Here is a 12651-nt window from a genome sequence, read left to right as displayed (position 1 = left end):
TTACTGATAGTCATGGATTTTTGATGCCTCTTTTGCAGATGCCACTTACAAAGATAATGATATTGTTCAGGAGAAAAGGAAAACATCTACTTGTCAAATGCTGCAGAGCCTTAATTTTCATGCAGAAACCTGGTATACCTTTGGAAAACCTCAGAAATGTTTCTCTCTCATATGTTTGGGGATTCAAAGCCTAACACAACCTACCTAGGCTGAAGATACTTAGATAGCTGAAACTCTTCAGATGAAAGACAGTGAACAAAACTGTCATTTTGCCACTGTAACAGTTTTAGCAAGGCTACACAGCTTTTATTCCCTGCCCCCCCCTCCCCATCCTTATAGCACGCTGCAGCTGTGGGCAGACTGAAGAGACAATAACCTTCAGCATGCTATGAAAATAGGGAGGGGAGGTTCATCTTTACCAATGAAAGGGCCTTTAAAACTGCCACCACAGAGCGCATAGGACTCAAACACAGGCAGAGTTGCCAATGCAACAGGCTCAATTTGCAAAAAACCAGACAATACAAAACCCCAGTTGATACGAATAAAAGTAATAGAGTAACTAGTATTCAGTAAAAAGTAAGAGTAAAGTCCATCAGTAGATGCCATATAATGAAATAAAAAGACAAATCTAGCCAACCTGACTGATAAGTTTTAAGGACTCTTTACAGAAACCTCTACAAAGGATACTATATATGGGCCAACACCTGTTCTGGAGCACAGCTTTACTATCTGACTACATGTTGGAATAAGGTTCTGCAGTGAAATCACGCTATCTCCCAAAGAAGGCATACAAAGCAATTACTTTCTTATTGCCAAGGGAATAAAACCCCCAAAATAATCCACTTGCATTACACTGAAGGAAATACTGGCACTCTGTAGAACACAGACTGTGTAGCACTTACAAGACCTTGACTTCTGAGCAAGACACAGTGAAGCAAATGCAAATCCTTTTTATGGTCAGTTTAATGTAATGCTATTCTGCCAATTTTTCCTGCAGACAGGAACAATCTCACTTAAAATGAAGGAACACCTCTTTCTAATCTCAAGATGATCCAAAACTTCACTGACTCTTAAAACTGACAAACCTGTAGAATACAGGTTTCATGAGTCAAGAGGAGAAACAAAAGTCAACTCCAACCAGCACAGGCTGCTAGAATTAACACTGGTATTTCCTAGGATGGAGGAAATCTTATAGACAATATGTTGCCTTACCACTGGTACTGCTTAGACTTCTCTTGGCCACTGTAAACCAAAACTTAGTAATTCCCTACAAGTCTCATTCAGCTATGGCGTTCCCTTCTGAATCCCTAAGTGCATGAACAAAGACACAAAGGCAGAGGAGTTGAGCTAAACAGTGCTGCCCAGACTCATTGCTCTAAGGTTTTTTCACATATATAACTTCCAGGAACCAAGCTGAAAGGTGTGAACTATCCATATGATCTGTTTGATCCTTGAATGCTTACACATCCATCCATTTTTTCTTGCTGCACCAAATACTAAATAACATCAAGAACTAAAGAGTTGTTTAAATTAAGTTGAATGTAAGTTTTTGAAATAACCTTCTAACTACCAAGTTTCTATATAATGAGATTTTGAATACTGGAATCACTTCTGTTGAAGAACACCTTATTTAATTTTTCTAAGAGTATTTTACCAAGAAATAGAGCAGTGACTAAACATTACTGGAAATATCTTTTGACAATTTTAACTGCTTTAACCAGAAAACGAAAATAATTATTTTACCATCTAAGGATAGGAAAAAATAACACCCCTGCAAGACCCATTCCCACTATGCCAAGGAAAAGCGTTGTGAGGAACACACAGATGAGGGTTTTTTTGTACATGCTCTCTGTCGCCTCCCAACCCCCATCATTTTCTTAGGAACATGGACTATGAAAGACAGCATCAGAGAAAACCGTTTACAAAAGAAAGTAACTGCATCAAAAATATCTTAGTTTCCCAAATACTATAAAATTCAATTTAAGCTTTCTTTGAAAGCTGAATGCAGGTTCCTAATAAAGGCTAAGAAACATTTATGATAGGTAACTTGGGTTTCTTACAATTATTACAAAACATTCCATATTTTATTCTTTGAAATGCCCATTCAATTCCGAATTACCGCAGATCAAGCTTCAGGTTTTTTTAAAAAAGGGCTTAAAGCAATTAATTTCCACTTTCTAAAAAACAGTGTTGGACCATGAATTTCTGTATTATTAGTGACTTTTAAGGAAACATTTTTGGTAACCACATCATTTTTAGGTCATGAACATCAAACTTATCCTTATAAGAACCATAAGTCCAGGGTCCAGGGAAAATGTGGTCTCTTCAGCTTCAGATTTTAACTTTGGTTCTCCTGAGGGATGCAGGATGCTTGCATGTGGTATAAGCATTGCTAGTTATGCATACACCAACATCAATATCAAGTATTCAAAGACCAACAGACCCTGTTGACTTGTGTCATCAAGCAAGCTGGTTATGCGTTCTTTATTAAAAGTTTCTGTGGAATAATATGGACTTAATCTGGTTTTAATAATTTTTTGTTCCAAGTTGTTATATAGTATAAGGCATTAACTGTATCAAAATTCCATGAGAAATGGTTGTTTTAAAACTTACTTTAAGCCTTGATTAGTTTACATGGACTTCTGCTTCTTGTAATGTCTCTAATTAGAGACTAGTGGGATCCTATGCCATCAAAAATTTAAATTGAACATAAAAACCTGAACAGATTTAAAAAGGCTCTCAAACTACTGAAAAAGAAAAAAGATGAGCATTGATCATTCCAAGACCAGTGATTTGTCATAAATTCTCTTGTGATTCACAATTTATTATCAAAATAGAAGCAGCCAATCCTATAAAGCTGTGCCACACCCATAGCGCTTCTGTCAATCCAAGGTATCCAAAGGAGGGCCCATTTGCTCAGTCTCTCAAAGTAGCTTGCTCAGGTGCTATCAGTAATGCAGTTGTGGCAGACCTCTCCATACGCTGCACAGATTTGCCTGAGATTTTAAATTATTGGCTACAGAATTTTATAACAGATACTGCTATCGGTACACCAAAGCTACAGACTTTGTAGTCAGTTTAAAGCCAGATCAGATACACAGAGCTACAACCATATCTCTATACTGCAGCACAAACATGCTCGCCAAGTGTTGCCAAAATTCATCATTGCTTCGACTGAGGCAACAGATCAGTTCCAACAGAGTACCTTCAAAGACAGTGCTTTCTGTAATCCTCTGAAGACAGCAACATCTTGTTATTAGATGAGTGATTCAATCACCTAGGTAAACATTACACACTTGGTGGCAATCATAACCATGACCATATTTACCTCTAGGCACACTTCCTGTAACATGATCTTCACAATACTGCCATTTATAAGCCTAAGCAGACAAATTATTGTGATAATAAGCCCTTACATTCCTGTATTCTACCTACAGAGGAAATTACAAAGTTAGTTTGACTCTACTGATGCAATCTTCATTTCTTAGAACCTGCTCCATGCGGTGGCCAGCCTGGGGAGCCTTTTCTAAAAAGAGCCGAGACAGATATCTAGTGTCATTAAGTCTTCTCTGGCAAGGTACCAGACTGTGGACTAAACACTAGGAAGAATCAACAGCAAGCAGATACTGCTCCCTTGTTTATGTTCACTCATTCTCAGTGGCTAAAATTTGGAGTGCAGAGCATCACACAGCCTCACTCAACCATCAGTGAGATGGATGCATGTCCGTCATGGCTAGTAAAATCCAATGAAGAGAGTTAAACCCTTCGTAAAGACATATCGATCATTACTTTGAAACACTTCACTAAAAATTATATTGATGCTGTAAGTCTAAAACAAACAATTCCTTTACAGCGCAGATCATGGAGAAGTTGCAGTAATAGTGAATCAATTCCAGTTAATAGATGCTATGAATGCTGTGACAAATAACTGCTTACTCATCCCCAAAATGCACTACACACGGTGACCAAAGGGTTAGCTTTTATTATTCAATAAGCTTAGATTATATCAGAGACAGATGTGTAACATTTTCATATGGTAGAATACCGACATGTCTGTTCAATAATCAAGGTATTTCTAATTTCCTCCTGGTTAACCAAAATGTGATTCCATTTTCAACCCATCTGCCCACCTCAATCAAGGGAAGAATCAGAAAATGCTACTGCAGAGGAGCAGAGAAAAATCTTGATAATCTGGTGGCAGTCTCCCTTCCCTCTCTCAGGTCCCCAGTAAACTGTGAATGGAATCACATTAATCTTTTATCTTTCACTTCAATTGCTTTCCGTTCTGCCTTGACTTGGAAGCTTTCAGTACTAAAAATAAACATCTCTGTTTCTGTATGTATAACCCAAAATGACAGTGATAAAAGTTTAAACTTGGAAAAGACTCAGAAATCCATTTCCATACAAACAGGAAAGACTCAAAATAATCACTGGAGTTAATTTGATGGCAGAGTCTAGCTACCCAATTGTGCCTGCCACATCAGCTGGTGTCACAATTCCTTCTATTTTCTGGCCCTACCCACTCTTCATCACATGCTCATATACTTCTACTACCATTAGCACAACAATGAATAAAATATTGTACTATTGCCACTACCAAGCACCTTTCTCTCACACCAAAGAAACTTCTTATCCCTACCCTCCCACCAAACAAAAAAGCTTTCAATATATGACTGTTGTGAGAACATGATCACAAAAGTCATCACCATCATATACAATCATATTTTCACCTATTCATGTAGTGTACACCTGTGGGTTGTTGGCAATACACTTGATTGAAGTGTGGGAGATTTCAGGTTCACAATGAGCCCTGTCATCTTTGTTCTCTTAAGAGAATATGCCATGCAATCCCAAAACCTGTGTGAACACTGGCTGCCTCTTGTAATATTATCTTGTTCATAAATCTTTTACCTTTTTAAATGCGCAAAATACTAATGCAAAACCTAAGAACATATATACAATAGTCAGAACAGCAATATATATATTCATATATATATATTTAAAATAATGATTCAAAGATCTTGAAAAGAGTACCAACATGCTTTTATACTGCAACCTAATGTGCAAGCAGTAGACCACCCCACCACAGGTAAGAAATGAGAAATTTTGAGGGCTATTGAACACTGAATTTTCACAGCTGAACAGTATAAAGTTATTTAGCAGTTCAATAGCCTTCCAACTCACTTCTGCCTTGTGGGCTACAGTGGTCCAGTAGAAAAAAAATGTAAAACAAAACCAGTGCAATACAGGTTGGACCAAGATTTTTTCAATATTTTTTAAAACTCTTTTAAAGTTTGCATCATTTTATGCATTTTGAAAAACATAAAAAGATCTAAAGATGCCATACAGTATTAACTAGACCACATATAGAGAACATCTCTATAAAAACAGGTCTTCACCTAGAAAAATATTACTAATAATACAACAGGTATATATTTAAAAACAAGATTAAAAACCTGCTGCTTCATACACAAGAGCTTCCCAGTCCAACCAGTTCAGTGTGTATTTTGATACTACTCAAAAGGCATATGCAATATGTTGGGAGTTTTTATTCAGTTCTTTTTAGTTGGCAAAACTAAAACCTCAAGAGCTGAGTAAGATAAGGGATTAATTTTATGAATGTGAATACTGATTTTTACAGGACATTTTAAAGGGGATCTAAGAGTTTGCATTTATTTACCAAGTGCTCAAAAATGACTATTTTAATATTCTAGTGGGAAACACAAAACAGTTTCCATCATACTAATTAGATCCACTTACTATAAATTAAATAACACCCTCTTTATATAAAAGAGTTGGTCAGTTTTTGCATTTATGCTTGCAGATTTCAGCTTTCACCCATTCCCCAGCATGGATGTTTCATTGATGGCTGAGGGTAACACTTCAAAAATGAACTAGCTAAACAAACTTCCCAGCAGCACTTGACAGAGCTACACCTATTCTTCCCCATTTCCAAAGCAGTACAGAATTAATTACCAGTTCTATGGATCTATTGTAAGTATAATAGACTAAAGAGCTATCACAGACACATTTATTGTAAAAGCACAATCCCAAGAGTGTCTAGTAGAGGGCCAAAACGATTAACACAAATGCTTTGTCAGATCAAAGATAAAACCTGCACCGCCCAATTGAGGAATGAATTAGAACAGTGGGTTATCTTTCAAATTAACCAGGGCAGTTAGTGAGGAAAATTTCATGAAAGTGTAATTCTTAGCCTTTGTGAATCCACACAGCAGGCATTCTGCCAGCTGACAAGATGATGAAATTTTCATGCTTAAAAAAGCCCTCTTCATTTCCCAATTTAGATTAGCTAGCATTTCTCTCTTTTCATCTATTTGCTCTTCTGAAGCAGAATTAAAAAAAAAAAAAAAAAGCAAGCACACAACAGGATCAATCTCTCATAGAATAATGCATTTCTGAAAAGAAATAAAATCTTTGCAGTCATTTTTTAGCTGTATTTACAGTCAGGAATAAGATTATTGAGATTGATTTTGTTAATGCTATTAAGAAATCCATAAATACTGGAGCAATGGTAGATATGATATGGAAGACAGATATAAAACATTACAATGTTTAATGGCAAAAAATTATTGTGGAAACAGAAAATTCTATATAAAGGCAAGTAATTTGCAAAAACAATGGGATTGTAGGAGGCTTACAAAATTACATTACGCACTTACATTTGTGTCTTTTTAATGGGAAGAAGTATATCACCATTGTATTTACCAGTTTCATGTTCCAAAAAGGGCAAGTAGATTTTCCCCTTTTAGATTCTACAGCACTCCTCCCCTGCTCCTAAATTTACACAGCCACATATAAAAGCATTTCAACAGACTAAAGGAAACAACATGTAATAATATTAAATGCTTAAAAAAAAATCCAATTCCAAGCTCACTGAAAAAAGTGAGCTTACTCATTTCAGTGAGCTGTGGATCAGGCCAAAAGCTCTGATAAGGCTATCATCACAAAATGTAGCTCATTACTTTAAAGATTAAAAAGTTCATTTTCGTATTTTATGTTTTTGTATTATGTATCATTTGACCAATACACAAACAACAGTACTATCTAAAAAAATATTAAAACCCCAGAATTTAATGGAGTGACAAAGTTAGACAATATATTTGTCTACTTTAAACTGGTACTTCTGCGCCTTTCAGATGCAACCACTGCAACAGCAGACTGTTAAATAAGCATCTCAAAGGTTCATCACGTTTTGTTCAGACAGTTCTTTGCCATACTACTTCTGGGTGTGTCTTTATAGTTTACAGGATTATATGTATTAGTGCAAACACCCATTTGATGAATTTCAACTCCAGCTGTTATACAGTCACTAGTACTTGACGAAAGGAATAAACTAAAATTCATAGCATCTGATTTTCTAAGAGCTATCAGGACCAGAAGTTTACTTGCCCAACTCTGTGGAAAGCCCTGTTTAAAATTAAAATTATTGTGCAATTTAGAAATTACCTTTTACAATAAAATAATCTCACATTTCCAGAGTCTGAATGTGTTCCATAGTCAAAAAGTAGTTTTAAACCTTGTTATTACAGCTAAGTTAAAAGTAAATTCTCAGTACTAAAAAAATAACCAAGTTTATAAAGTTTTTACTTACAAGGACAAATAAATTCCTTTTGAAGGACACTTCATTATCCTCTATATCATGCAGTAAAACACTTAACAGATTTTAATACAATATAAGCAAATTGTAATATTCAATCATTTTACAGTTTGGTCACTGCTTGGTCTTAAAAAAAAAGTAAAAAAAAACCCAAAAAACCCAGAGTAAAATATTATACCAGTTTTTGTTCTTACAAGTAGTAAGAATTTTTCCTGCCCTAAATGTATCTTCCTTCATTCATCGTTTACTACTCCACGTCTTACGCATGTTTCCTAGCACAGTATATGCCAGAAATTACTTAGCATGTGGCACTGTGTATTATCATAATGTACATCCATTATATTTTAAAAAGTTAATCAGAAGCAACTTTTATACAAAAGCAGTCTGTAAACATGTTACCTTGACATATGAAATAACACATAGTATAATTTAATATAATATGTATAGTGATTTCAGTTGAATGATAGATTTTGTAGCCATCTGGACTTTGCAATAAAGTAACATGAGATCGCGCATTTTGGTAACTTCACCTGCCCAAGTCATCTGCCTTTAACTTCAACTAAAAGGAACAATCTATCCCTACCTTGTGAAATACTGCCAAAATTTAAATACTCTAAGAAAGTTTTGTGCTCTTTTTGATGCAAAGACCTTCAAAAACAAGTATTTATACATTCAGAAATTATTATATTTCCAGAAAAGTGCTTAGGAAACACCTACAATTGCAGAAGATAATAATATAGAAAGTAAGAAGGTAATGATAACAATATAGAAAAAAGATAACACAAAATGCACACTTAGTATTAAATTATATTGATAAATAAACTATAAAGATAATTCTTAGCATTGCATCTGCTGTCTGCAAAAGCATGTTGTAATACTTCAGAAAACACACCACAAATTAGGTAAGCCATTCATTTACAGGTCAAATTTTAAAAAAAACAATTTACATTTTTGAGCATATCAAAGGTTATGAGCACCCAAAGTTTATGAGTGCCTTCAAAAAGTGATGTCTGTCCTGAAGCTGTGAAAACAGACAACACTGGACAACCAAAAAAGGCAGGCAGGCAGGCAACAGGATGACAAAGTCTATGAAAATCTGACCAAAATGGCCAGCTGTCAATTCAGAAAATATGATGTTTCCAGCACACTAGATACAAAACGTATTGATAGAATTTAAAAGTCACGGCAGATTTTTTCCTAACCAGTCACTAGTTTGGACAGTGCAGTGATAGGAAATTCAAATATTACACTTTTCCCTCCCACCCCCCCCACAGTGCCATAGAAAGCCAACCACTACCATTAGCACTCTGGACTTCTTGCACTGTTCCCCAAAAAAGAGAATAATAAAATTAATTAACTACCTATCTTTCTCCTCTTTTTTCCCCCTCCCAATCATTATGAAGAAAGATTCACAGTATTTCCCTTCCTACTGTCCTTCAAAGAATTTTTACAGAGCTACATTCAGTTTTCCTTTTCACATTCTAATACAATATACATCAGCTGGGGTTGGAGAAAGAGAATCAAATTTCAGTTGCATGAGAAATTGATATCTGCATATTTAATAGGCTTCATACATTTACTCAAAAGCATTAAGGTAATAAACTCTGCACTTTTTCATCTAAAAATCTCGAAAACTACATGTGTACAAATGCTGACACACACAGTTACAAAAATTTAAATACATCTGACCACCTTGGCTTGAGATTGAACTGAGAAGACAAACATTCTAAATTAATATTTGAAATCATTAATTGATTTTTTTTATAAAGTTGATTTAGATGTTGCATGCTATTACCTAAGACTGTACAATAAAAAACCCACACAACAGTCACTAAAAATTCAGCACCACTTAAAAAACTCATTTCATATGGCAGAATATTTTCTGAATACTTACATTATAGTATTTTCTGAGGTAACGTCTAATATCCAACAGTAATTTGTTGTTCATTTGAACCACATAGTTGAAAGGAGGCTCTTGACATTCAGTCTTACTGCACCTTTGCAAGCTGAGTTCAATAAATCGCCCCTGAAAACATAAGTGTAAAAACAGCAGGCATCATTACAACAGGTGAAGGTAGCAGAAGTTATCTAAGGAGTTTAAGACATAATACATATTTTTAAAAAAGAACAGTCTTAAAGGGCCTCTAATATCTAGGACTTCTTTCTTCAGATCACAGTTGGCCACACCCATATAAAGACTTCTCTGACCTAAAGTTTTCCCCTTCTCTTCTTAATGAAAGGACTTTTGGAGAACATGCTTCTTCACCTACTACAAAAATAAATAATTCACAAAATTATGTTGAGTAAAAAATTTAATCTATGGACAAATCACACTCCCCTGTCTCACCTCAAACAGCACAGGTTTGTTTTTTTATCAGGAACATCAAAGCTCTGCTCAAGCCCACGGACCAGAACACTGAAATCAACTTTACAGCTACCAATTATGAAATTACCAATGGGGTGGTAGAGACAAACCTCATTAAGCAAGAATGACATTATCATCTTTTATTTTCTTCAAGTGGACAGAATAGCTCTTACAGTTTTACACCATCTCATTCCCCTTACTTTGAAAACCTCTGAACACCTGACATTAAAATTTTAGAACCTGGAAGTGATGCCTGAACAGTTGAAAGCAGGTTGGTACAAGTCTCGTTAAAGTAAGAACAACCTGGTAGGTTGGACAGTTACACAACTGTTAGAAAACTTACTTTCAAGGTAAGCCTTAGCTTTTGTGAGTCATCTTGGCTAGCTCTCCCCCCACCCGCCCAACACTAAATTCCAGGTGGAAGAGCGGGGTTTTTTTGTTTGGTTTAGGGGCTTGTTTTGTTGTTTGGTGGGGGAAGTTTGGTGTTTGTGGGGGGTTTTGGGGTGGTTTTTTTTTGTTTTGGGTTGTTTGTTGCTGGTTTGTTGGGTTTTTTTAAGGACTTTGACATCCACTTCTCTCCAGTTAGCCAGCCCATCTGCAAGCTGTCAAGGCTACATGCAATTAACTATCTTATTTACAGCTGTAATGAACAAAAGTCAAGGATTCACAAAGGATCACTTGATTTGTGTCTTGCTTGCTTCCAAAGACTGCTTTATTTTGATTCAAAAAAATGCAAAACATCTGCTGTTTGTCCAAATTAACTTAAAATAATTACTTTTAATTTAGATAAAAGATTTATTTGCTTTCATTTTCAAGGTTTTCACTACTCTGAAGCTCACTAATTTGCCAATGACTAATACATACATAACATCGCTGCAGAGTTAAATACTTGGCCCTATTTCAAGTTGTGATCCAAGGTCAGAGATACATTTTTTGGCAGAACTTCTCAACAAGAATGTACCCTTATGACTTTTTATGTTCAATATACAAAGACAGAAGGAAAGATAACACAGGAAAACATTACTGTCAAGAAGGGAGGTGGGATGTAGCAAGATAAACACAAGTTTCAAAAACACTTTGTTCCAATTAATATGATTTAGGATAAGAAACTGCCATTGCCATATGAAAGTTTCATTAAATAGAGAACTGGAAGTTACTAAGGTGTTAAGATAAGGATTCCTTAAAAAGTTATACCAACAATCATTCACAACTGTGGGCAAACAGATTAATGAAGCCAGACAATATCACATGTTCTGCATGATGAAATGCAAAAGTGGGAAAAATGTTTCAGCACTGTCCTATCAGCAAATTTTTGTTCCAAAGCTATAAATAGCAGGATTCAAACAATATGGTATCTTCTCCTACATCATATGAATCTTATCTGAAAAGCCATTCTCTCTACAAGTATTTTTCTCCCTCACCGATGAACAGGAATGAAACAGAAAAAGAACTAACCGAGCCATCAAAAACATTGTCATAAATATTTTCTGTTCCGCATTTGAGGCAGCAAAACTTGAATCTTTCACAATCCCTATATTTCTCCTTATCGGTGAGCTGAGCTGGGCCACCAACCAAGGCAACATCCTCCTCATCTTTATGGTAATGGTGATGGACTCTGAATTGGGAGGGATCCAGTCCTATTAATAAGAAACAAAAATTTCAAAAGACTAAGAGGTCAACCATGCAAGTAGGCTCATTTTTCATATGCTTGGTGAAGCAGATTCAAAAGAAAGTTACAAAATGCAAATTCAGAAGCTGAAAATATCTCCTTAGCAAAACTTGCTCTATAAAACATAAATACATTTTACAATTCTTAACCATGAATAGAGGTTCATGAAACATGAAGTAATCCTCTTACTTCTCTTCTTACGCAAGATTGCTTTATAAATAAAGCAAGCACACTGCACTATCATGGGAGTATGCAACAGAACATTTTGTTTCTGAGGAAACCACTTCTAACGGATGGCTTTATTTTTATTTTCTTCTTAAGTTACATTGAAAATATTTCAATAAAAATGTGCATCATTATTAAGGAACAGTCTTTAAATCAAAACGTTACCATTAAAACTGAAAACAGAGAATAAAAACCCCATTAAAGAAACACGGGTGCACTGCTATTACCAACTCCTTCAAGTCCGTATACAACTGCCAACTCTGATTTCAATGCAGTGGTCGATTTCATTTTGGCTCAGTGGTTAACAGCATGTAGGTTTCAGTCTAATGCAGTGGTTAAAATTCAGCAGCAGCATTTAAAACGGCTGCACTGGAGACTAAATGCTTTATTTTTGATTGCCAGAACTCAAGATTTTAAACAAATAAATACACAAAAGAGACCCTAAAAATACTGATTCAGCCACAAATAAGTAAATAAGCAAGCAAGCACGAAGTTCACTGCCCTAGGAATAAGACTGCCAAAGTAAACTTAACAAAAATCTACGGGTTTTGTCATCCTTTGTCATGTGCAACCGTTTAGAAGTCCATGTATCCCATTTTCAGTTTTTTTTGTTAAGTCTATCAAATAGCACATGCTAGGAAAAAAAATTTAATCAAACGAGCATGTAGAAGAAAACATTCATAAAACGATAGCTTACTTTATTATTATTAAGATCAAAAAGAAGCACTTTAAAAAATATTTTTAACAGTCTGATTAAGCCAAGTAACAGATTAC

At 35.3% G+C, this 12651-nt stretch overlaps 1 protein-coding gene across 1 annotated transcript in view; it reads right to left on the bottom strand.

Moving 5' to 3' along the window:
- Positions 1 to 12651, bottom strand: part of POLA1 (DNA polymerase alpha 1, catalytic subunit) — a 204286-nt gene that overhangs the window by 100318 nt on the left and 91317 nt on the right. The window contains exons 33-34 of the mRNA XM_055802046.1: positions 11439 to 11620; positions 9513 to 9644 (exon numbers count right to left, since the gene is read on the bottom strand). Of these exons, the coding sequence (XP_055658021.1) occupies positions 9513 to 9644; positions 11439 to 11620 (314 nt within the window). The remainder of the gene's footprint in view (positions 1 to 9512; positions 9645 to 11438; positions 11621 to 12651) is intronic.

The sequence above is a fragment of the Falco peregrinus genome, chromosome 4, assembly GCF_023634155.1.
Source record: "Falco peregrinus isolate bFalPer1 chromosome 4, bFalPer1.pri, whole genome shotgun sequence".
Taxonomy (NCBI): domain Eukaryota; kingdom Metazoa; phylum Chordata; class Aves; order Falconiformes; family Falconidae; genus Falco; species Falco peregrinus.
This window is presented reverse-complemented; position numbering and strand designations above follow the sequence as displayed.